This window comes from Fukomys damarensis, unplaced genomic scaffold (assembly GCF_012274545.1).
Source record: "Fukomys damarensis isolate Sample0158 unplaced genomic scaffold, DMR_v1.0_HiC HiC_scaffold_2, whole genome shotgun sequence".
Lineage (NCBI taxonomy): Eukaryota > Metazoa > Chordata > Mammalia > Rodentia > Bathyergidae > Fukomys > Fukomys damarensis.
In genome coordinates this window covers 55,406,028-55,433,071 of record NW_022900914.1, presented here as the reverse complement: position 1 = coordinate 55,433,071, position 27,044 = coordinate 55,406,028, and the positions used below count along the sequence as shown (strand labels likewise).

General features: G+C 36.3%; 1 protein-coding gene across 4 annotated transcripts in view; it reads right to left on the bottom strand.

The window, feature by feature from the left end:
- Ctnna2 (catenin alpha 2) overlaps nucleotides 1–27,044 on the bottom strand; it is a 1,075,894-nt gene that overhangs the window by 53,322 nt on the left and 995,528 nt on the right. For all 4 annotated transcript variants that reach the window (XM_033765089.1, XM_033765087.1, XM_033765091.1 and 1 more), the window contains 3 exons: nucleotides 23,279–23,430; nucleotides 13,261–13,374; nucleotides 3,322–3,503 (listed from right to left, as the gene is read on the bottom strand). In XM_033765089.1, the coding sequence (XP_033620980.1) occupies nucleotides 3,322–3,503; nucleotides 13,261–13,374; nucleotides 23,279–23,430 (448 nt within the window). The remainder of the gene's footprint in view (nucleotides 1–3,321; nucleotides 3,504–13,260; nucleotides 13,375–23,278; nucleotides 23,431–27,044) is intronic.

The window sequence follows — 27,044 nt, the reverse complement described above, 5'->3', positions numbered from 1 at the left end:
TTTTGTGAAAAATTACTGTCTTAATGTGAAAACGCAAGGTGTCAGTACATTCAGAGTTAATGTATGCAGTACTCAGAATTCAAATTCTAAATTAATCCAAGATAAAGGAGTTTATTTTATGTAGCCTTCTTAGTACATCTAACTTGTTAATATCATACATAACTCTCCAATATCAAAAGGCAGCATGTAATGTGTCAAACCATAGAAGCTTCTACTCAGGACCTGAGCTCCATATGCTTTGGAAATTTCCCCAATCAGCTGAAGCAGCCTGGAGATGCACAGGGACACAGGTGAATTCACCTGGGGGATTTTGAGAAATTAAGATTTTAGCATTGAGGTCAAAATGTAAACATGTACAAAACACAGAGAGATGACCAAAGATTTAAAAAGGGCAAACACAAAGATTTTTGGTCTGTGAAAGGAGAATCCACTGCAAGTTTTGGTACAAAGGGAGTCAGACAATTGTCCTTTAATGCTCAAAGGTGGTGTAGACTGACAAGGCTAGAGAGTTGGAACTAAAAGATCAGCCCACAGCTCCCTGGGTCAAGGTACTGAGCTCCTGAACTAACTCAAGAACAAAGTTTGGGAAGTACCGGCTGAGTTTTTGAGTCTAGTGTTCAGTACTACGGTTGATTGTACCTTGAAAGGTCTTTTTCTCCCCCTTGGTTTCCACTCTATTCTTTTCAAGATCAGAATTTAAAGTTGATTTTAAAAGACAGCTTTTCTCCTTGCTAGAAAATTAAACTTGAGTTGTTGCTCTTTGTGCACCTCTTTTTCTTGGGACATAAGACTGGCACATGCTATTTCTTTCTCAAAAATGACATCAAAAGCATGCGTTCATCCTAGCAGGACAGTGCTGCTGCCATTGCCTAGGAGATGAAAGTCAAGAACCAAGCAGGGAAAAAGAGACGAGACATAATCAGTTTTATTCTCCATGATGAAGTTATTACATGAATAATGAGGCAGAACCTCTCCAATTTTAATAATAATAGAGTGGATATCATTGAGATTGCTGAACCAAATTAATGAATTAGCCGGATAAGAATAAAACAACAAGATAATACACGGAAGGGGTGTGTGTGTGTGTGTGTGTGTGTGTGTGTGTGCGCGTGTGTGTGTGTGTGCATGTGTATGTCCATATACCCTTTAAACATATGAACTGAGAAGAGTAGCCAGGCTAAATTTTCTCATCAGCTATACCCTTTCTTCTGAATAATAGAAAATAATAAATAGGAATATGTGTAGATACAGAGATGAAATTATTCCTCATTGAAGGAGAAAATGCAAGGGCAATAATAATGCACAAGGCCAGATAGAGTGAGAACTGGGGTGAGAAGTCACAAAGAAACAAGCACTCGCCAGCTGCCTCTTTGTGGAGGAAAAGGCTCTGAACATGGAGGCTACTGTGAACCTCTACTTTTTATATTGCATTTCTAATTGACACCCTGGTCTGGTCTTCTAGTCATTAATTACCATCGTCTTCCCTCTGCTTTCACAAAGTGACACAAAACCACTCATCATGCTGCAAGAAAAATGACAAAACAGCATCCTGAATATTATATTATTCAAATTGGCACCAACTCCTAGGAAATTGAGTCAGCCTTCTTTTTACTTTTGAGACTATACTTTGACTAATAAAAAGTTCATCTTATTTAACATCAGCTGATAAGACACCTCAGGTGAATTTATCTTCCTTGATCACAATTAGAAATAATTTAGAGAATTGTACATTGTTCTCCTCATCTAACCTAGCACCATGACTAGACTCATTAATCACTTTAAACTAATGAGATTATTTGTTCCAGTGAAGTTATTAATAGATTACATAATATCCATCAGATAAAATACTGATAAAATGTTGAAAGCAAATTAAGCTATTACGGGCCTTGAAAATCAATGACTATGGCCTCCATGACAGTTTGATTTATAAAAAATTTAGATTGAAATAACTCAGACTTTTTTCTTAAAAAAGTACTTTTTTGTGAGATAAACCTGTAAAGTACACAAAGAATAACTAAATGTTCAAATTCTAACTTTTAATGAATATTTTGATATTTAAAAGTCTCAAAAATCACCCTCATAATACTAAAGTCATCACCTTAAACTCAAAAACAATTTAAAAATATTTGGAAAAGGAGCCAAGCAATACCAGTAGCACATATTGGTCAGAGCAAAGGGTCAAGGGGATGACACATAAATGTTCCATTTTTCATTTCAACCTGTAATCAATGTTGGCTTTTTCTTAGAAGCATTCAACAACTGTTAAAAACTTCATCACTTGTAGGTGATCTTGACATTATTATATGTTTTACATAGTTTTATTAAGAAATGCAATGTGGAATCATTAAAATATCTTTGTGAATGTATATCTGCTTTTGTTTATAAAAACATTCCACTGATGGCTTCCATTTGTTTGGCAACACGATTTTCACTTGTATTACCTCTTTGGATTGAAAAGCTCTCCTGTGAAGTTGATAAGACAAGGATAATTTTATCATTTTGCAAATAAATAGACTGCGAGATCTTTTCCAAATCACCTGATATTCTCAAAGACTGGTGATATTTTAACTGAGCCTTGCTTTCTTTTGGTGATAGGAAGGGCAGAAAGAGTTGTCATCTGTTTTCTTTTTTATTTTTTTAGACAAGGCCTCTTATACATTTCAGGCTGGCCTTGAACTCACTCTTGCCTAGGCTGGCCTCCCTCAAGGTGATCCTCCTTCCTTAAAAGTTTCTAAAATGCAATAACAGAAATAACAATGACTCCTAGTGAGAAAAGCCTCCTGAAAATATTCTGACTGGTCTTTTGATTTATCAAGAGTATTGCTCAGAGCTAATAAGGAATAACACCAATACAGTTTTTAATTTATCTGCCAACATTCTGGACTCTGGATTGCTATACCTGGTTCTTTGTATGTAAGGGTGAATATGTAAGCTGAAATTGCTAGAACAAGAACTGGTATCACAAAATATATGTATAACCATACACACATTTTTCTGAAATAATTTATTTATCTACAAAATATTATTTAACTATTCCAAAATAATACAGACCAAAGAAGAGTCACCCATCCCCCTGGGGTTCAATTTCACTAATGCTTAGGAAAATTAAAACAATAATAATTACAAAAATGAATCTGTTCTCTTTGAAAAAAAGACCTATCTGCTAGGAATTAAGTTCAGATCTTCATTTATACATGTACATGTACACCACCACCTTGCTTTAGTGTAGCATTTTAACTTATAACAGCAGCCATTCACTTGCAAATACATGCTGCCTGGGTTTAATGAGAAAATCCTTATCTCACTTTCTCCGGGCCTCACCTTGTGAAGTCTGTCATTTCCATCATGATCATACACATCTGCTTGGCCAGTACAATGATATCATTGCCGCTGTCATCCCACTTGGCCACTTCGGCATCCAGCTTGCTTTTCTCTTGGTGGAATATCTCCACCTGCTCAGCTATTTTTGCTTTTTCCTCCTGCGGTAGTTGCGCCATGATGGCCTGTGTAGGTCACAGGGGGGAAAAAAAAGCGTGTGACTAATGATGACAAAGGCAATACAGAATGTGTTGATTCTGCCTCTTGTGGATGGCAGAGCCAGATCCGGACAAGGTTTATGGGATGCCCTGCTTTTCTGGAACGTGCGTCTTCCTCATCCCAGAGAAGTCAAGAGCACAGGCTGGCAAGGTCTCTGTCCCTACTCTCATATATAAAAATTACAGAGAAAGCCAAAAGTACACGCACATTGACGGTAACAGAACTTCTCTGTTGCTTTGATGACATATGTTTGTTCAAAAGAATCTATTCTTGACAATTTTTATATTTGGTCTCAGGAAACTTTTACCAGATGAAAGAATGTACTTCTTTCAATACTGAAATCTGTTCACAGGGGGGAAAAAAGAAAAGAGGCCTTCTGTTGCTGGGAAGGAGAGGAATTTTAAACCATATCTGAGCATTCAAGTACAATAGGGAGGGGAGACTATGCGTGGGAATGAAGGCGTCCACAGAGAGGTGCCAAACAAAAATCCCCTCCTTGGGCTTTTCAGGAATGCCATGCCTAATCTTACCTTTCTCCCTTCCCACGTGGAACTCTCTGTAGAATAATATATATTGAAATATACACACAGAGGAATTATTATGGGAGAAAGTGTAGATTGGGCAGCCTTTATCCAAAATGCTTGGAACTGCAATTATTTCCTATTTTTAAACTTTTCATGTTTTGTAATATTATATAAACTTTAGTGCATGAACATCCATAATTCGAAATACTCCAAATATCTGAGGAGTTTTTTGTGTGTGGGTCGCATCACAGTCATATTTTGAATTTTATAGGATTTCAGATTTTGGATATTCAGATTAAGGATGCTCAATAGTATTAGGAAACAAAGTTGTTTTTTTTTTTCCTTTTCAATAGATGCTGGATACAAGAATGTAGAAAAGAAATAATAGCAGTTTTCCTTCTCATTATTCATAGACTTTCCTTTACAAATTTTCCTACTTTAAAATACATTTGCAAATTGATTTATAAGTCAATAGTTAAGGTACCTTTAAAATCATTTCCAAGTGATAAAGAAAGTAGCAAAAAATGGAATCACCTGATGTAAATATTCCCAGGTGGGTTTAACCCAGGTGATTCCCTACTCTTCCCACTTTCATTCTGTCAGCAAGTGTTTCTTTTGCAGACTATTTAATGCCACATTTTCATATCTTTTTGCCCTTTTGGTGGTTTCACTGTTTAAATGGCCCCCAGGAGCAGGGCTGAAGGACTTGCTAATATCCCTAAGTACAAGAAAGTAGTGATATGCCTCAGGGAGAAAATATATGTAATGGATAGCTCTGTTTAGGTATGTCAGTGCTGAAGGTCTTGAGTTTAATGTTAATGAGTCAGGGATACAAAACGTCATAAAATGAAACAAATATAAGAATTTTCCATTAAACATGGTTATATATTGGTTGGATGAGAAAACTTTGTGAACTACAGTTCTCAGGAACCTAACCTTACTTTTTTCCCTAGGAATAATAACCAAGTATTCACCCATTAAGTGTTCACAGTTACTTCATAGAATAAAACTACCAGAAATAATAATGTTATTGTTTTTGTTAAACACCATGTGTGTAGAAAATCCCACATGAGATATTTGGCACTATCTCATTGCATCTTCCTAAAATCACATGCAAACAGCCGGGGATTTAGCTCAGTGGTTCAGTGGCCTGCCTTGCAAGCACAAGGACCCAAGTTCAATCCCCGGTACCAAAACAAAACAAAACAAAACAAAAAACAAGCAAACAAAAAAAACACATGCAACTGGATTCACAGATAGGGCTGTGGGTAGTTTGTCAGCATGTCCTCTGTTGTAGAATACATGTGTCCTCCAGGAAAAAGACAAAAAAATGTGTGACTTGGGGGATCTACAGTTTTTGCAATGAACAAGTAAAATTATTCAAGGAAGTTGCTATCTAAATTGTAAAGTTCCACCCAATATGAGTGAATTGATGGAGAGACAGCTAAGGTCTAATCAAAATAGCAGTGAACATTAGTTAAGAAAACTGGGCTCCACAGTACTCTGCTACTGATTTGGGTTAAGACCTAACTTGCTTATCATGTCAATTTCTTAAGGCATTATATAGAAGTAGTACATAACTACCTCAAAGGTCATGATAGGCAGCAAATGAAAATGTAAGTTTTTCCACCAAAACAAAGTAAGCATGAATGATAGTATTATTTACATTACAGTATCAAAATTTCTGCCATTAGTTTTCCTTTCCACTTACCCTTAGACTCTTGGGAAAGAATGGTCCTGGAGTCTATGTGACTATAAATAGAAGACTGGCATGATTCCTTGTGTATATACCTTTATACCGGAACTATGCTGAAGTTTACTTACATCAAATAAACTATTTTTTCGAATATTATCATTGCCCTCATTTTAATAACAATGATATCTAAACCCAGATAAATTAATTTAATTCCTAACACCACACAATTTGTTAGTTGCAGAAATAGAATCCAAACTCAATTAATATCATTCTTAATTGTGCATAACAAGATCACCATACAGGGTTGTGGTGCTTATGCTCTGCACAAAGGTCCCCAGGCCAGTGGGGCAAGGGACACAAATCCGGCAGCACTGCCCACGGGGCTGCACATCCTGGGTTGGGCTTTCATATGTCCAGAGCAAGAAATGTCTTTGCCCATTCTACATCACTGTGTCCTTGGACTAGCAGCTGTCCAAGTGTTGCTTCATCTTATTAATACACAGCCACGTTTTCCAGCTTCCATGCATGTGTAGGTACGGTTATGTAGTTTGGGTCTGTGTGTGTAATTATAACCAGTATTTAAAAACCCACAGTGTTGTGTAAAATACAAAGTTAAAACCTCCAACACTGAGAGATATATTTTAAAGAACTTTTATAAACTTCATTATAAAATGCACAGTTTGTCGTACAGGCTTTGGTGATACCATATTACTAACAAGGCAGCTATTCCATTGCATTTCAATAGGCTTGGATTCAAAGAAACTAAATATGTACTTTTTCTCGGAAATATCCTTTTCCGGTTCTCTAAGGATCTACCAGATTCATTTTCCTTCTTATACAGAAGAGCTAGTCCAATTTTATTTAGATGGCACAGGTCCTAAGCTAGCAGTGTGGAATCTATTCATCAGGTGTTTCCATATAAAATGAATCTGCAAGATGACTAGAAGACTCCAGATTCTATATTCAGCCCCAAGAGGAAAAACAATGCATCTTTCATTGTCCCCAAAAGGTTAATTTGTGTAGTGAAGGGTACATACTTCTCTGTCAACCATAGCACTTCAGTTTCTACTGTATAAATTGAATATTAACTGCTTTGCTTTGCTCAGTAATTAATTTATATCAGTGCCCTTCATTTGATTTCTCTATGTGCTTCCTTAAAAATCAGGTCTTCACATAACCTGCTTAGAACAGAAACTGAATAAATACCTTAGGGTTGACTGCTTAACCATTTTTATATTTGTTGTATCAACATAATTCAAGAGAAATAGACAGACTTGAGAAACATTTTTCAAAGGACAAAATTCTGAAGAATCACTGGGCTTCTCAAAACAGATTAGCAAAGGAAGATTTATTTCAACTCCAAAGCTACTCGACCCACATAATGCACTTAATAGTGTGTGATTTGGGTGCAAGTATCATTACATTTGCTTCTGCTTACATAGTAGTCAGTGAGCAGAAGTCTTTTCCTAAATATTCTTAAAATGTTCTTGGCATTTAAAAATTCATTATTGACCTTTTCTGAAACTGGAATTTAAAAAAAGGTTATCTATAAACAGTAGATCACAAACTGCAAAATTTGCAAGTTAATCAAATTAAAATTCAACACATGATTTTTAATTAGGCCTTATCAATGTAATTCAGCAATTTGAAATGTTAACATATTAAAGCCATTCTAGATGGAAAAAAGCACAGAGGCTGTCTTATTAAAATCAAATTCAATCCAAAATATATAACATGCAATTGTTTATTCTCTCAAGCTAATGGAACATGAGAAAAATTATTTTCAGGACCAAGAGGAAAGGAAACAAATCAGCTTTTTTGTTGGTATGATGTGATCACCAAGAGTTTCTCTTGGTTCTGTCCACTCTAGTCAAATAATCTCCAGATCTTTTAAATCTGGGATCCAAAGTTGTGCCATCAGAGATTAAAACCCAGGATTCCTACCCTTGCTCCCAGGCTCCCACTCTTTCCACTGAATAGCCAACCATTTGCTGTGATTAATGTAATAAACTCTACCTATTAAAAAAGTGAAAACCACTTATATAAGTCACTGATATAAGCAATCATTAAAGAGATCTCAATCTCTTCTTCAACCTAAAAGGCCAGGAGTACTGAATATGATTATTTGTATAATCTCTAGGATAAAATTACTTTTGAAGTGTAGGGGACCCAAAACAACAAGTGTTCCTTTCTTAAAAATAGAGCAAGAGTTCAACATTAAATCTTCAAGTACAAAAATGTTTATAAATAATGATTGAAGTTCTAAACACAATGTGCCTATTTCTGCTCACTTTGTTTTAAAATAAGATAATAAATACAAGAAATTAAGGAGTGGCTCTTTTGATTCTTACTAGTCTCAGACTGTTAGGTGAGCTGAAAATTTGAGGTAATTGTGCCATTAATTCAAGAAAAAAACTCCCATGATTGTCTGAGTTCTACAGCTTTTTTAGGTAAATCATTTGGTCTGACTGCCAAGCATTACCATTATCATCTTCATCAACAACTTAATAATCATTGCCTAGTCATAGGATCACTCCTAACATAATACAGTTCTTCTATTATTATTATGAGATTTAAAAACCCCTGCATATCACCCTCACACACACTAGGAGATGAGGTATGGAGCAGTTAAGAAAGTTGTCCCAAAGTCAGTTAGTGTGCCAAGACTATATTTTGAAATCAGGTCTGTATGACTCCAGAGAATATACTGTCAACCAGATTAAGTATCCAGGTATTGTCACTGACCAATTTTAACTATGTCAGCCTGAGAAGAGTTTACAAGATGCCATGCCCAGAATCAAAGGAAAAGAACCTCAATTCCCATTCCCACTTCTGTTCCCATTTCTTGTCTCACTCCTCATCAAAACCTCTGTAGATATGCAGCAGTTGGGGACATATAAAGGAAATAAGAAATACTTTAATTTTAGAATTTGAGAGCAATACTGGAGGAAGGTAGTAAAGGCTTAGCTTACACTCTAAAGTCACTTTGATGTACCATGCTCTGAGAGGAAGAATTTCTCTGAATAAGAACAGAAAAATATGGCCATTAGTAGAGAACTTTGGCTGCTGGAAAGACTTAATGCTTATGCCAAAGACAAAATTCGCCTTCTTCACAATTTTGACCTGTTTATCGCACTTTACTGGTCAAAAGTTCAACCATCTATCATCTCAGTAGTTCAATGCACCTTCTTATTTCCAACTTAACAGCCATGATTCTAGGCCTCTGATTTCTCATCATATAATTACAGACTATGTAGGTTGATGCAATAAAAAATTCTGTCAGCTGAAAGTTAATCACACAGATCACATGATTGTCCTCCAAGACAGATTAGCAAGTACGGGGTGACTGGTGTGCTTTCTTCCTACTCTCTTGAACCAGGTTCAAAATTCATGCTGAAAAAAACTTTGAAGAAAAGTCAATAGGGTGAATAAATAAAAAATGATAAGGCCAGGGAGTCCACTGAACTTTGTTTCTCTTCAACACCAGTGACTTGATATCTAACACAGGTAGGACACGTTAAATAGAAGTATATTGGGCCTCTATTTTTTCTTGTGAACCAATCGTGCCACTTGGACAGGATGGCCATAATAAAGCAATGAGAGGGTTATATGACATGTCTTGTCTTTGATAAAATGAGTGAGCTGACCTGGGGCTGTGTCTACCCTGAGGGACAGTCAGTGAGATGAACATTGAATTGATTAATGTTTCAATGAATTACTTATTTATCTGATCATGATACCCAACGCAAATAAAATCTATTCCACACATTAAAGTTTGCTTTGATTTTGGTTTCTTTATTTTTGTGAGACAGGGTCTCACTCTGTAGTTGAGACTGACCTGGAACTCACTATGTAGTCCAGGCTGGTCAAAAACTCACAGCGATCCTCCTGCCTCAGCCTCCCAAGTGCTGGGATTACAGGTGTGCACCACCGCGCCTGGCCTAAAAGTTTACTTTGATAAAGCTGCTGTTTCAAGGGATTAACAAAGGGGAGAGTTAAGAGCAATTAAGATCACTAAAGGTTAGTTTCATGTGTAAAATGAGAAATTGCTATAGACAGGGCCAGAGGAGAGCACCATTTCCTGAGTCATCCAATTTCTTCAGTCCCATCTTCCGGAATTCAGAAATTTTCTCAACCATTTCAGCGAGCATAGCTCCTGTGCATGAAACCAAAGTTCTGAAGGTCCACTCACCCGTGCACTCTGGCCTGCAATGAGCTGGTCATCCTATATAAAATGAATCTGCAAGATGACTAGAAGACTCCAGATTCTATATTCAGCCCCAAGAGGAAAAACAATGCATCTTTCATTGTCCCCAAAAGGTTAATTTGTGTAGTGAAGGGTACATACTTCTCTGTCAACCATAGCACTTCAGTTTCTACTGTATAAATTGAATATTAACTGCTTTGCTTTGCTCAGTAATTAATTTATATCAGTGCCCTTCATTTGATTTCTCTATGTGCTTCCTTAAAAATCAGGTCTTCACATAACCTGCTTAGAACAGAAACTGAATAAATACCTTAGGGTTGACTGCTTAACCATTTTTATATTTGTTGTATCAACATAATTCAAGAGAAATAGACAGACTTGAGAAACATTTTTCAAAGGACAAAATTCTGAAGAATCACTGGGCTTCTCAAAACAGATTAGCAAAGGAAGATTTATTTCAACTCCAAAGCTACTCGACCCACATAATGCACTTAATAGTGTGTGATTTGGGTGCAAGTATCATTACATTTGCTTCTGCTTACATAGTAGTCAGTGAGCAGAAGTCTTTTCCTAAATATTCTTAAAATGTTCTTGGCATTTAAAAATTCATTATTGACCTTTTCTGAAACTGGAATTTAAAAAAAGGTTATCTATAAACAGTAGATCACAAACTGCAAAATTTGCAAGTTAATCAAATTAAAATTCAACACATGATTTTTAATTAGGCCTTATCAATGTAATTCAGCAATTTGAAATGTTAACATATTAAAGCCATTCTAGATGGAAAAAAGCACAGAGGCTGTCTTATTAAAATCAAATTCAATCCAAAATATATAACATGCAATTGTTTATTCTCTCAAGCTAATGGAACATGAGAAAAATTATTTTCAGGACCAAGAGGAAAGGAAACAAATCATCTTTTTTGTTGGTATGATGTGATCACCAAGAGTTTCTCTTGGTTCTGTCCACTCTAGTCAAATAATCTCCAGATCTTTTAAATCTGGGATCCAAAGTTGTGCCATCAGAGATTAAAACCCAGGATTCCTACCCTTGCTCCCAGGCTCCCACTCTTTCCACTGAATAGCCAACCATTTGCTGTGATTAATGTAATAAACTCTACCTATTAAAAAAGTGAAAACCACTTATATAAGTCACTGATATAAGCAATCATTAAAGAGATCTCAATCTCTTCTTCAACCTAAAAGGCCAGGAGTACTGAATATGATTATTTGTATAATCTCTAGGATAAAATTACTTTTGAAGTGTAGGGGACCCAAAACAACAAGTGTTCCTTTCTTAAAAATAGAGCAAGAGTTCAACATTAAATCTTCAAGTACAAAAATGTTTATAAATAATGATTGAAGTTCTAAACACAATGTGCCTATTTCTGCTCACTTTGTTTTAAAATAAGATAATAAATACAAGAAATTAAGGAGTGGCTCTTTTGATTCTTACTAGTCTCAGACTGTTAGGTGAGCTGAAAATTTGAGGTAATTGTGCCATTAATTCAAGAAAAAAACTCCCATGATTGTCTGAGTTCTACAGCTTTTTTAGGTAAATCATTTGGTCTGACTGCCAAGCATTACCATTATCATCTTCATCAACAACTTAATAATCATTGCCTAGTCATAGGATCACTCCTAACATAATACAGTTCTTCTATTATTATTATGAGATTTAAAAACCCCTGCATATCACCCTCACACACACTAGGAGATGAGGTATGGAGCAGTTAAGAAAGTTGTCCCAAAGTCAGTTAGTGTGCCAAGACTATATTTTGAAATCAGGTCTGTATGACTCCAGAGAATATACTGTCAACCAGATTAAGTATCCAGGTATTGTCACTGACCAATTTTAACTATGTCAGCCTGAGAAGAGTTTACAAGATGCCATGCCCAGAATCAAAGGAAAAGAACCTCAATTCCCATTCCCACTTCTGTTCCCATTTCTTGTCTCACTCCTCATCAAAACCTCTGTAGATATGCAGCAGTTGGGGACATATAAAGGAAATAAGAAATACTTTAATTTTAGAATTTGAGAGCAATACTGGAGGAAGGTAGTAAAGGCTTAGCTTACACTCTAAAGTCACTTTGATGTACCATGCTCTGAGAGGAAGAATTTCTCTGAATAAGAACAGAAAAATATGGCCATTAGTAGAGAACTTTGGCTGCTGGAAAGACTTAATGCTTATGCCAAAGACAAAATTCGCCTTCTTCACAATTTTGACCTGTTTATCGCACTTTACTGGTCAAAAGTTCAACCATCTATCATCTCAGTAGTTCAATGCACCTTCTTATTTCCAACTTAACAGCCATGATTCTAGGCCTCTGATTTCTCATCATATAATTACAGACTATGTAGGTTGACGCAATAAAAAATTCTGTCAGCTGAAAGTTAATCACACAGATCACATGATTGTCCTCCAAGACAGATTAGCAAGTACGGGGTGACTGGTGTGCTTTCTTCCTACTCTCTTGAACCAGGTTCAAAATTCATGCTGAAAAAAACTTTGAAGAAAAGTCAATAGGGTGAATAAATAAAAAATGATAAGGCCAGGGAGTCCACTGAACTTTGTTTCTCTTCAACACCAGTGACTTGATATCTAACACAGGTAGGACACGTTAAATAGAAGTATATTGGGCCTCTATTTTTTCTTGTGAACCAATCGTGCCACTTGGACAGGATGGCCATAATAAAGCAATGAGAGGGTTATATGACATGTCTTGTCTTTGATAAAATGAGTGAGCTGACCTGGGGCTGTGTCTACCCTGAGGGACAGTCAGTGAGATGAACATTGAATTGATTAATGTTTCAATGAATTACTTATTTATCTGATCATGATACCCAACGCAAATAAAATCTATTCCACACATTAAAGTTTGCTTTGATTTTGGTTTCTTTATTTTTGTGAGACAGGGTCTCACTCTGTAGTTGAGACTGACCTGGAACTCACTATGTAGTCCAGGCTGGTCAAAAACTCACAGCGATCCTCCTGCCTCAGCCTCCCAAGTGCTGGGATTACAGGTGTGCACCACCGCGCCTGGCCTAAAAGTTTACTTTGATAAAGCTGCTGTTTCAAGGGATTAACAAAGGGGAGAGTTAAGAGCAATTAAGATCACTAAAGGTTAGTTTCATGTGTAAAATGAGAAATTGCTATAGACAGGGCCAGAGGAGAGCACCATTTCCTGAGTCATCCAATTTCTTCAGTCCCATCTTCCGGAATTCAGAAATTTTCTCAACCATTTCAGCGAGCATAGCTCCTGTGCATGAAACCAAAGTTCTGAAGGTCCACTCACCCGTGCACTCTGGCCTGCAATGAGCTGGTCATCCTCTGTCTGAACACTTGTCCTGCTACGCACATCATAATCTTCCTGTTCAAAGTCAGAATCATCTTCTAGTTCTTCTGGGGTCTAAATATCCAGAGGAAAAAAGAAAACTTTCTCAGAAATTTAAAGAACATTTAAAGTGATCATTTGTATACCCATACATATACTTCTTTATTGCAAAGGCCAAACAGCACCCTGGAAAGATCTTATAGGGTCCTAGGTGTAGTAAAAACTATGTGGGTGATACTGAGTGAAAAAATCCTGAAAATCATGCTGTTCTAATTTACTTGTTTTAAGGAAATTCATTTGCCTTATTATTTCTTTCAATAGGTGTAGCAAATCTAAGTTTGATTCTGGATGTAAAATGCTCTCTAATTTTAATAAAAATTATATTTGGTTATGGTTTCCACCCACCTAAATCTATGATAATATAGGAAATAATCACAATAAAATAAAATTTCAATCTATTCCTCTTCTAAAAGTCCTTTTTTTGCTCCAGATCATTTTTTCCTCAATAAACAAAAGGAATATGTTTCTCCATGTAAGTGGTTAAAAGTCTTGAAATACTTGGTGTGGTCACAAAACTACAAGTTATAAAAGTTACAGGTAGACTTTACAGTCAGGACTTCCTCAGTATGAATCCCTGGGTGGCCATAAGCAAATTGCCTGGCCTCTCTGAGTTTTAGCTCTTTGCTCTGTAAATTGGTACAGATAATAGTAGCTATCTCCATGATTGTGGTGAAGGTTAAGTAATGTGCTGTGTAAAGAAAGAATAGTCTAGGGTCAGGGATTTAGCTCAGTGGTTCAGTGGCCTGCCTTACAAGCACAAGGACCCAAGTTCAATCCCCGGTACCAAAAACAAAAAAAACAAAACAAAACAAGAATAGTCTGCAACAAAGTACACATTTTTAAAATGTTTGCCATCATTATTACATAGGATGCTGAAATAAATTTATTCAACAATTTTTAAAATGTGAAGCTACCAATTACAGTGGTATTTTGATTCACAAATTAATTTGTTTCGATTCTAGAAAGGATGGGGACGTGCATGTTTGAGTGTGAAAGATGGCTCTGGTTGTGGTCATCACCTGATATAAAGTTGGCAAACAAAAGCAGAATTTTACAAAACACTCTGTTTGTGAATCAGATTTTCTGCAAACAAAGGTGAACCGTGGTACTACTGTACTTAACATCCACTAAAGATTCAAAGTGCTTCCGTACATATCAGCTTCACTCAAATAAGCACAGTGAAAGAGGGGCCATTTTCTATTTAGAGACGAGCAAAACATTGTTCAAAGAATTTAAGCAATGTGTCCCATGTCACTGAATTAGTTTTCAACAGAAACAGACTTCAGACTTAAACACGCATGTATGGTAACTCCTAATACACTGTACTTTATTTGTTGTTGTAATGGTGGTGACGGTTTTGTGTGTACGCAAATTTGTCATATTACAAGTTAGGCAAGAACTAGAATTATAAGAAAGTATATCTGGAATATTAATGGCTTATTCTAGAGTGAGATCGACCTTCTTTCCAATCTATAAAGTCTGTTGGAGAAAAGATAAGAATGAGAGCCAGTGTGGTGGGCATGCCTAATCCCAACACTCTAGGAAACTAAGAGGAGGATTTCAAGCTCAAGCTCTGTCTGAGCAACTTAACAAGACCTAGTTTTAAAAGAATAAATGGGTTGGGGTTGTAACTCAGTTCAAAGACCCTAGGGTGAAGCCCTGGTACCAAACACACGTGTGTGTGCGCATGTACAAATGTACGCAAAGATAAAAATGAATCTATAAGCCATGGAGTAAAAATCCTTCCCAATTTTAATGGCAGTGATAACAAACAAGTATTGACTGTTCACTAAGTGTCCATCACTGTTTTGTCTAAGTGCTTTGTACACACTGGGGAGATTTCTTAATATATCTATGATGTCAACACTACTTTCTCCATTTTACAGGCAGATAAATTGAGGCACAAGATCTTATAATTTACACAAAGCATTTCAAGTAGGGCAACTTCAAGTGTGTACTCTAAACTATTGTGCTCGGTTAGCCCTAAGAAGAGATGCTTAGGACGTAACAACGATAGTACACAAGGACAACAGCAGGCAACGGTGTAAGATGGGTAACTTGACTGTCCCAACAAACTGAGAGCAGAACCACCTTCCAGTGCTCTCTTTCAAAAAGAACACACCACAAGCATCAGTAGCAGAGAGGATGCAGTTGTCCTCTCCTCATCCAAAAGGATGCATTTTTATTTTGCTGATCTCTTTGGCTACCTCAGTGCAATTAATCAGGTATGGTTATTGATGAAACCTTGAGATTGATCAGACAGGCATAAAACGGGGTCCTTCATGCCAATATCCCATTATGCCTAGTAATTTTCCATATTTTAGCACATTCCTCTTATTTTTCTTCTCTCTTGCCATCAACTTTATTAAAATTCACTCACATATTCAATTTTCTCTCATAGAAATATTAAAATAAGAAGGGAAAGAAGTTTTTGTTCCTATATTTTATTAATTAAATAGGAGGTGGAGTAGGCAGAACCTGGTTCCAATAACTGGTCGTGATTTTATTGTGGACAGAGTAATATTCTCTGTTCATTTGTCATTCTACTGGAAATGTACTGAGAAACAGTTACAGCAAGTTGGTAAATTCTGCTGACAGATGAGATGACAAGATTACAAGCACTTTTCATCATTAGTACTTGAAAGGGAGAGAGAAAAAGAAAATTTAAAAAAAAACCTCACTCAAAAGAAAAGAAGCAGAATATGACAGGGCCTATAGCACCGTGTCCAAACATCTCAGAGATCTGTGCATGAAGTACAGGAGTCAATGACAAACTCAAAGTGACACCATAAAGCTGGTGATGATGAGCTTTTCTTCAAGTGACAATAGCCTCAGAACCAAAAGAGAGGAAACATTTTAAATAAAAAAATAATAATCTGGATGTGGGCCCAGGGGACCTGAGTGATTTAGGCTCAGCTTTGCTACTCACAGCTATATCTTTGGCAAGTCATTTAGTTTTCCAGCTTCTGTGTCTCTTCGACTATAAAATGGAGTTTATAATTGCTACTTGCTCTATCTGACTCACAGGACACCTAAATGCATATATACATGAAAATACCTTGCAAGCTATCAAACTGAACTAAATTTATAAATGATAGTGATAATTAGTATGCTTAATACAACGTAACACCTAATAACTACAATAGCAATAACAGCAATCATTGTTTACCACCCACTGGGAGAGGCATTCAGATAATAGATGTAATCCTTACAAGAACTTAATGAAATAAATTTTTTAAATCTCTATTTTGCAGATGTATGAACAGGCTCAGCATCATTAAGCAAAATATTCAGTGTCACACTTAGTAAGTGGTAGAACTGGAGGACATGTATAGGATTCTAGAGCCCATGTTCTTAGCCCTCAAAAATACCACCCAAAGTAGATAAGTTTAAAATATTTTCATGTGCCTGAAACATACAGCAAATCCACCCCAGCCAACTATATAAATAGTTCTGTGCATGTGTAGTTAGCTAATTGCATGTAAATGTGTCTCCTACTCATGTTGTTATTTTTTGAATTACTCAATTTTAAAAGTATGAGTATTAGCTTTTCAGTCAAAAATCTCCATACATTAAAGCAGACACATGAAATTATACATTGTTTATAAATGAGCCCAGAGAGATCAAATTTATTTTGTAAGGTAAAGTCATTTTTTAAAATATACAGTTCACTGGAATGAGGCGAAAGACTAAAGATCAAGCCTCATCTCTGCCCGGAGCTGCTCCCAGAGAGAGATCTTTTTAGAGCAAACAAAGATCACTTTGGGCATGCTCCTGTTTCTATGCATGGTTGTGGCATAGAATATAACCTGCAAAATGGCACAGAGTATCTCACCTCTACAATATCTTTCCTGTAAATCTGCTATTTATGCCCATTAGTTGATGTCCAGTTCAGAGCCTCAAGATGGCATCTTGTCCAGAGATATCCATGTGAGCTGCAGAACAGGATCAATCTACAACCCTCTCATATTCAATCTCTATATTTGCCTCTGGTTATGGCTTGTGTCTAGATGTCCCCTCAAAGCCTCAGGAAGTCACGGGGGTGCTTTTTAGAGGTACCTGGATCTAAAGTGTGTGGTGCTGGGATCAAGGGTGTGTGCTTACCAGATCAGTCCACTGATTGGTTTGGCATAGTTATGGCTGGGATTAAGAGTGTGAGTTTCACACCCACCCTAGTGAGGGTATCCTGCATAAATAAAAGGGATAGTGTGTTTTCGCCTGACTGCTTGCTGTGGACGTTTTCTCTTCTGTGATGTTCCTACGCAATGCCATCTCACCTGAAGCAAACCAATTATATACAGAAATCTCTACAAACTGTGAGCCAAATAAACCTTTCCTAATTCAACTTTGGGTGTTGGGCATTTTGTCTCAGTGATGAGAAAAGTGACTAAGACACCTCTCTACGAAAACAAAGTGAGAAAATGTAGAAGGATTCAAGAGTTGTTTCCCTGGAAAACTCTGAAACCAGACTTGTTTCACCTGTGTGTAAAAAAAACATTAAGGATCATTTAAAGAAAAGACATAAATATATATGAGAATTTCTTTAAAAGAGGAAAGGAAAATATAGGTTGGCAGGAGATTTGGGGTAACATGTAGGGAAGAATTTCCCAAGAGAGCTCCATACCACTGAAATGACTAAAAAGTCAAACTAGAGGTCTAAAATCAGTATTTAAAAAATTCTCCCAAGTCAAGATCAATTGACCACAAGTCCTGATTTCTAGCTTGAATTACTCTGGAAACCTCCTAACTGTTCTCCCAATTTTGATCTCTGCCCCTTAATTATATTCTCAACAGCCTGGCTGGAATTGTTCCATTAATACGTGAGTGAGTTAATGCTATTCCCTTGCTTATAACCCACCAATATCGCCATCTCATTCACCGTGGCCCTCAGGCTTCTGGTGCAGCTCCCAGATCCAGCCTCTGGAGTAATCATTTCCTCTGCCAGAACCTGACCCCCAAAACTTGATGGTTTACTTCCTCTTCTTTCTCCCAAGTCTCTTTTCAATGTTACCCAATCACTTACCATCATTCATAAAATTCATGCCCAAAGAACTCAGGACCTTGCGTTTGCCAAGGCAGCTGGCCCTACAGAATATTATTTCTACCTCACCACTTATCTTGATTTCCAATACCAAGTCTTTGATCTTTGTATTTTAAATGTATGCTTAGTCATCATTATTTTCAGATTCCTTGTTTATGAGCCTGTCTCCTTATTCAAATTTATTTCTAATATCCAAAATCAATACTCATGGTGTTACTATAGTTATCCCCAGTCACAGGGGAGTGTAAAAAATTTTAGTCACCCAACACACATGACTCTAGCTAAAGTCAGACAGCATAATGCTCTGCTTTATTAAGGTCTTATGCTGTAAACATGTGTACTTTTCATGATATATTTAGTATAACATAATTTATGCTTTGAATTGATAATTCTCTGCTTAAACTAGCCCCAAGAATAGTTCTTAACTGTTTGTTGTCTAGTGTCTTCAAGTCTCAGTAGGGTGGCAAGCTTGCCTCACCTCAGACAGATAATCTTTGCTCCAATGTAATTATGCTAGTGGCTGTGAGTTGAATGTTAGTGTATCAATGCTATACACCAAATGAAATGTCTTGAAACAAAGCATATGAAACAGGGTTGTGTGTTGAGCAGTTGAAAAAAACATAACCAAATCATTAGTAACAAGAAGAGACCTAGAATAGCAAAAGTCTTTGTAGGCATCAGACACAAGAGAGTGGGTATCACAACCCCCAGATTGAAACTATACTACAAAGCCACTGAGATATAAACAGCATGGTATTGGCAAAGAAAAAGACCTGGGGATCAGTGGAATAGACTGGAAGATACAGAAACAATTCCAGATGTACTCAGCTACTTCATCTGTCACAAAGGAGCCAACCATCTTCAGTGGAGGAAAGACAACCTCTTTAATAAATGCTGTTGGAAAAACTGGATTTCAACCTACCAAAGATTAAAACTAGACACTTATCTTTCACCATGCACTAAACTAAAATCCAAGTGGATTAAAAATCTAAATATTAAAACAGAAACACTAAACTTGATGGAAGATAAGTTAGATGGAACTCTCAAAGATATTGGCATAGGAAAAGACTTTATGAACAAATCCTCAGTAGCACAGGAACTTGCACAAAGAATCAACAACTAGGATCTCATCTTTTTAAAAAGCTTCTGCATTGCAAAAGAAACCATCAACAGAACTAAGAAACAATCTACAATGTGGGGAAAAAAGTTTTACCAGCTGGTCCTCAGACAAAGGACTATTATCTAGAATATATAAAGAACTAAAAAAATCAAGCCCCCCAAATATAAAGACCTGAGTCAAAAGTGGGCATCTGAAATGAACAGACACTTCTCAAAGAAGTAAAAACATCAAGTAAATATATGAAAAAATGTTCCACATCACTAGTCATTCGAGAGATGCAGATGAAAACAACACTGAGATTCCACCTCACTCCAGAAGGAATGGTTGCTATCAAGAAATCAACCAATAACAAATGTTGGCAGGGATGAGGAGAGAAAGGAACCCTTCTTCATTGTTGGTGGGAGTGCAGACTGGTGCAACCACTACGGAAATCAATATGGAGATACCTCAGAGAACTAGGATTAGAGGTTCCATCTGACCCAGCCATCCCTCTGCTGGGTACCTTTCCAAAAGAATTAAAGGAATCATACCACAGTGATATATGCTCACTCATGTTTATAGTGGCCCAATTTCTAATAGCTAAAACTTGGAAACAGCCCAACTGCTGTGGTTTTTCTACAAAACGGAATACTACTCATCCATAAAGAATGAGAAATTAGAGTCATTCATAGGAAAATAGATGCATATTGAGGCCATACTCTTAAGTGAAATAAATAGGACACATGTGTAAATACCAAATAGTTTCTCTGGTGTGAAAAACTAAAAATATTAATAAGATCCAAATTGCATAACTGATAATGTGAAATAGAAAGAAAAGGGCTGACAGTGTAGGGGAAGTAGGAAGGATAGGGGAAAGGAAATAAGGGAAAAAATATGAGAAAATGAAAAAATGGAAACAAAGTCTTTGTAAATAGGGGAGGGTGGAGAGGGTGAAGGGAGGGCAGGGGTGTGGGGGAAATTGAGAACCAAGATCTGTTATGTAAAGGTACATGATCCCAAGGATGAATATAACTGTACTGTATACCTAAAAAGTACCAATAAACTCAATGAGAAAAAAATAACCAGAGACTCACAGGAGTCTAATTATATATTTCTCCTAGGAACAGTAACACAGTATTTTTTAATTTAGTGTTCACAGTGAATTTGTAAAATTATTGCAGTTGATGAGACTTGCCTATAGAGTGGTCTCACAGATTTGTCTATTCATTTTCTAACTGCTCCATGAGGATAGTCAGAAAACTCCTAGTTATCTGGCAGACCACATAGCACAAGCTTTAGAAAGTAGCACACAAAATACCGGCACGTGAAGAAGGTGAAGCGTAGACCACAGTGAGAAGGAGGGCCCTTCATCGTGAGGTGGGAACACAGACACAGCAAGCTTTTCCCCTTTCAGATGGGAGCCTGGAGCTGGCCTAGAGGTCTCAGATGCCAACATCCCCATTAAATATGTATTGATTGCTGAGAGGTAACTTGATAGAGAATTTGACCCTTCAAAGTCATTTCTGTATCTCTTTTTTTAAAAGGTTACTTCTTTATTTCTCAAAGTACAATAAATACTTTGGGAGGGTGCTCTGGCAAGTACGTAGGAAAAGAAACAGGTCCTGCTGTCAAATAGTCTTTCCTGATTTGGTTCAATGGAATATTCGTATGTAGTGTACATTTAGCCATTATATTTGGACAAGAAGCCAAGAAATTATTTAACTACAAAAGGAAGCCATTTGTGTGCCAAAGGAAAAGTATTTTAAAAATAACAATTTGTACATACAGTACATTTCTCTCTTCCTAAGTTTTAAGTGGTGTGAAATTAATCTGATCAAATCACTTCAAATGTTGAGATGGAGAAATGACACTTCATGTGACAGTGATACGGCATTTTATCTAAAACTGTGGCTTTTTTTTACAGCTCATGAATGAATAAATGAATGATGGCTATAAACTTCCTTAGCCTCTTAGATAAATGGCTGTCACAAAAATATGAAGGCTAACGAAGCAGAAAAATGGCAAGAGAGGGAATATGTCTTGAGGATTATAGTGGGGTTTGGTGCCAAACGCTTAGAGAACGTAACTCTCATGGTCTATTACCTTATCTTACAAGTTATTATGTAATGGGGGTGATCTAATTTGTTATGGTATCAAAAGGATGACAATTTTTTCCTTCTTTCTCATATCCTTTTTCTCTGTCATCTTCCCATCTTCAAAGGAATCTCTCTCTCTCTCTCTCTGACAAACACAAATACATATAGTACTTTGCACACAGTGCATACAGTGAAAGCATTTTAATGAAGGTAAAAGAAAAGAGTCATTCCCTTACCAAATTTCACATTCTGAACAAAGTAGTACATATAGAAGGAAATAGTGTAATATTCTGAGTATTACAGTCAAAGAGGACTGTGTCTGGATTTAATAGCTTCAAGTACTCCAAGGGTTGGAGAAGACCCACCTCACATCTAAAATCTTCAAAGAACTTGGGATGTACTGCCCAGAGAGAACAATGCTTCCCAGATACTTTTTCAAATGCCTGAAGGACTACACACAGAAAATGAAGAAGGTGGTTGTACTTGTACTGTACGGTTTGTTGGTGGGTGGGTTTTTGAAGAGGGGGTGTTGGTGTAATGCTCAATGATTCCTCTGAGAGACTTCCTATGCAAGCCCAGCATATACATGGTGATTTCACTGACCAACCTCAGAGACAACTCAAGGCATTGATCATGTGTATATTATTTAGGGCTGGTACATCCAATGCATTAACTGCTAGGTATGTGCAGCTGTTGAGAGATTTAAATGTGGCTAGTGCAACATGTTCAAATGCTAACACTACCAATACATTGGACTAAGTGCAACATATAATTAGGGTCATAATTAATGTCACTTGGGTCTTTTTAATTTGCTTTTTAGTGTCTATCCTAGAGCTTTCAAAATTTAAAATATGACTCCCATTATAATTCTATTAGGTGTCATTTCCTTGAAATCGATATAACAGAAGCCTCCTCTCTGCTTCAGTTGTAATAGTGAGACGTGTATCTGGGTCATCAGTGACACTTCTGCATATGTAGGTTTAAAGAACAAGTCCTGGGGCTAAACTGTACCCCACTGTACCAAACTGTTGTGAAGAAGGGAAAAAGACAAAGTGAACTATTAAGCAGCAATTAAATGGAATGAGCTAAACTATGTGTTTTAGCGATAGATTCAGGCATATTGACAAAGCAAGTTACAAGTGATGCAATATGAGTTTTTAAGTCAAATAAAATGTGCATCTTTGAGGTTTGAGTTTTCTGGCACCACAATGCTGAGGCTGGGAAGCTAATGATATGGGTGACTGGGGAAGATTTAATGTAAGGCTATTGAGTCTTATGGATAATGTTTGAATTATTTTTTACAAGGAAAAAGTATTTATCTATAATATTATTATTATGCTAACACTACTAAGCTGAGTGATCTCATTTCTTTTCCAGCTCGGGATTGTCTGATCTGGTAGGAAGATAGTGTTAGCAACAGGTACCAATAGAAAGTGGCAGGGTTGTCCCTAAGTTATAAAATGTAGGAGATAATGTAGGTGAGCATCAACACCTTAGGATATTAAGTACAAATATGGGATTGTTGGAATTACTCATCCCTTTATAGCTGAGCCCACAACCTGCTCTAACTAAATACAGAGCAAAAGAACATACCAGGTTACACTGAGTAATTAAACAATGAAGAAGACATTAACTCTTTGGGATCTCTTTTGGTCAGATCTGCACTAAAGAGGCCTCACATACCCTGATCATCAGTACAGCCTTTCTGATGTCCCGAACACCATCATACACCAGGCGAGAGGCATCGATGAACTCATTTTCCTCAAATGGTTGAGGGATGTTAGCACTCAGGGCTTCAATGGCAACCTCAACTTGTTCAGCAAAGCGTGGCATCACTGGGTTAGAAAAGAGAAAAGCAGTGGATTAGGCAGTCTTTCTCTTACTATCCCTTCTGTAGCCCTTGGGCAGGGTTGAAGTCCCTTCCATCCAGTTTGGGGTGGGCCCAACGTACTGCTCTTTGTGTTCCTTACCCAGCAGAGGAACATGGTGATGGTTCGCAAAAACAAAACTTTTGAAAGCCATCCAGGGTAGTAGGGTGTAGTATATGATAACCTGAGTTAAACTCCACATCTACTGGTACCAAGGGAAACATCAGGCAAGTTTTCTTAACCCCTCCAGAACTGCTTCTCTGTCTATAAAGTATAGACAGATATTTGATAGAATAACGCAAACAAAAGTACTCAATGGAATCATCAATACAATTTTAAAGTCACAAAATATAGTCATAGATGGTGAACAGCAGACCTTAACCCACATGGCTTCAAAATAGCTGGTGAGTAATATGATCTCATCCATTCCACTGTTGTAATGCAGGGATTGGGGGAGGGTTTTGTGGTAGAAATGGAGACAGTCTGTAGAAGGACTAAGAGGAAAGGGAAAACACAAGATACTCAGAAAGATGTACAGAGATGACTAGTGAGCTCAAAGATAAACTGTTCCATTTTGTCGTGACCACTTGATGTAAATGAAGATGCACAGGTAAGTTTTCAAAATGCTGACACCTCTTTCTTTTCACAGGGGCACCTGCATACTCCCTAAAGGTTTGTGGAAAATAAGCTCAGTGGAATGTCTGGAATGCTTCCACTGACTACTTAAAAAATGCTGCTGATTCACTGATTCTCAAAAATTTTAATTCAATTTTTCTCAACTGTTATCTTTTAACAATCAACTGGCAAACAAAAGCCAAAAGCACAATTCATTTTATTTACAAGGACAATAATAGAGAAAAATCATTCATCTATTTCCATTTCTGAACTTTCATGCCTGATTCATCTTTATACTCATTTGCATTCTCTGTGGATACGGTAACATCCATTTTAATCCCTGGTGTGAGAAACTCTGCTAAATTACTTTACTCTCTAGGGTCAGAGAATTCAAGATAAAACATTCCTACAAAAGTGCATTTCCACCAGGAAAAATCAAATATTTTTTAAAAAGTAGAGGGAGGGTTAGAAGGATGTAGAGTAATAATTTTTTCAACAGAAACTATCAAAACCAAAACATATGTAGTATGAATTTCCTTTTGTAGGTGAATTATTATGACTTTTATCAGGGACTTTGAACTGCATTTAGATGGAAAAAATTTGGAGAATACTGAGCTATATTGAAGCAAATATGAATCAAATAAAATTGAAGTGACTGATATGCTATTTTGCTGAATTGATCATTATGCTGTATACACATGTCCCAAAATTTCACCCTGGGTCCTATAAATCCATACAATGATAATAGAGGGTTTTTAAGTAAAATTATAAAAATACTATACTTCTAAAAGCAGGACATTAAATTCATGTTTGGTGTCATAAACATACACAATGATTATATATCAATTACAAATAAAAATTTTAAAACTTTATTTCTTTTTATAAAACCAATACATTCAACTCAGGTTATTTTAGGCATCTTTTTGTATTGGGAACAATTCTTTTTACATAATTTAAAAATGCATATAGTTTAAACTGACCTCCATGAATACAAAAGTATTTTTGTGTTCATTTGTCATTTGCAGATGGGTATCTCCCTTAAATGAAACTACAAATTCCCTTTCTTACACTGAAACTTCTGAGTCCTATTAATTCCATTCTGTTTGATGGCTAAGATACTATAGCCAGGAGCATCAGTGATTTCACAGCTTTACATACTATCAGGTGGCACATATGTGAATATAATTTCTTGCACCTATTGTACAAATGATAAAGGGTTAGTAACCTTACATATATGTAGAATAAAGACACCTTGAAATCAGTAAGAAAGAGGTAGAAAAACTGACAAAGCATTAGCATACTATTATTCACAGAAATCTGGATTACTTATAAATACACAATAGGATGCTTGGCTTCACTAACATTTGCAAAAGTAACAGTGAAAACAATCAGATATTTCATACTGGTGGTAGAGGGAGACAAACAAATTAAAGCATAATAATTTTACTTAGAAGGTAGATAAAGGGGAACCCTTCTACCACAGATTTAATATATAATTATATATTAGTATATATATTATATATTATTATATTATTAATTATATAATATATATTGAGTATTTTGACAAAATCTAATAAGAGGAAGCTTTCCACTCCTCAACAGCAAATTGGGGAATATTTATGCTACAGGATGTCCAGCTATTAACTCGTAAAGAGATGCTGATTAGGCAGGCTGAGTAACCCCTATAGGGGAGTCACAAGAACGTGCATGTCTTTGAATCTCTAGGGTATAGTTGTTTCTTTTCTTCTTCTTTTTTTTTTTTGCATTAAGTTTACTGCTACATTTTAGGTACATAGAATGCAATTACATTCAATATTGGGATCTTGTACCTTTACATGATAAATCTTGGTTCTTATTTTATCCCCATCCCCCTGCTGTCATTTTACCCCCTCCACCCTTCCCTGTTTACAAAGACTTTGTTTCCATTTTTTTCCTTTTGTTATATTTTCTCTTTTCTCTTCTTTCCTTTTCCCAACCCCTCCCACTTCCCCTACTACTTTAGGCCTTTTGGTTCTATTTCACATTATCAATCATACATTTTGATTCTTATTTACACTTTTAGTTTTTCATACCAGAGAAACTATTTGGTATTGACACATATGTGTCCTATTTATTTCATTTGAGAATATAGCCTTCTAAGACCTGTCATGTAAAGGTACAAGATCCCGATGATGAATGTAACGTACTGTATACCTAAAAAGTACCAATAAACTCAATGAGAAAAGAAAAAAGAATATAACCGCAATGTGCATCCATATAAATGTCTCTAGTTTCATTTTCTTTATGGCTGAGTAGTACTCCATTTATAAAAAAAAATAAACACATCCTGTTTATCCAGTCTTATCAAGTATAGTTGTTTCTTATTAGATTGCATAGTCTAATAGTTGAGAAAAAGAAATTATATAAAATGTGAGAATGAAAATAACTGTTTCCCATAATCCTCTTAAGGAGATAAGCTCCAGTTTTATTCTGTCTCCTCCATCTCAGAAGGAACCACTGTGAAGAGCTCACTCCAGATTCACAGGCAGTATAACAAGACTGACCAAGCATGTGAATTCAGGGGCAGCTAAACTGAGTCCTGAGGCAGGAGCTTGACCAGAAAAAGCAAACTGAAAAAAAGAAGATTATTCGTAAGAAATTTAAAAATACAGAGTACTATGTACAATTTAAACATGTCCTAATACTTTCTGAAAGGACAGATACTGGCTGAAATATAGCATTTATTTTTGAGGTAGGAAGAAGAGGCACCTGTTATATTACTGCCTGCTTTTTTATATCTTTGAATTATTTATAATCAAATAATTATAACCTTATAATTACTGATAATTCAAACATTTTAAAAAATTATTCTCAAAAGTAAACAATGGGCTGTAAAATAGGGCTGTTAAAAAACAATGTACTATCACATGGCATAGAACAGAACAAAAACCAGTTTGATCAATATCACTAAGAGAAGTCCCTTAGAA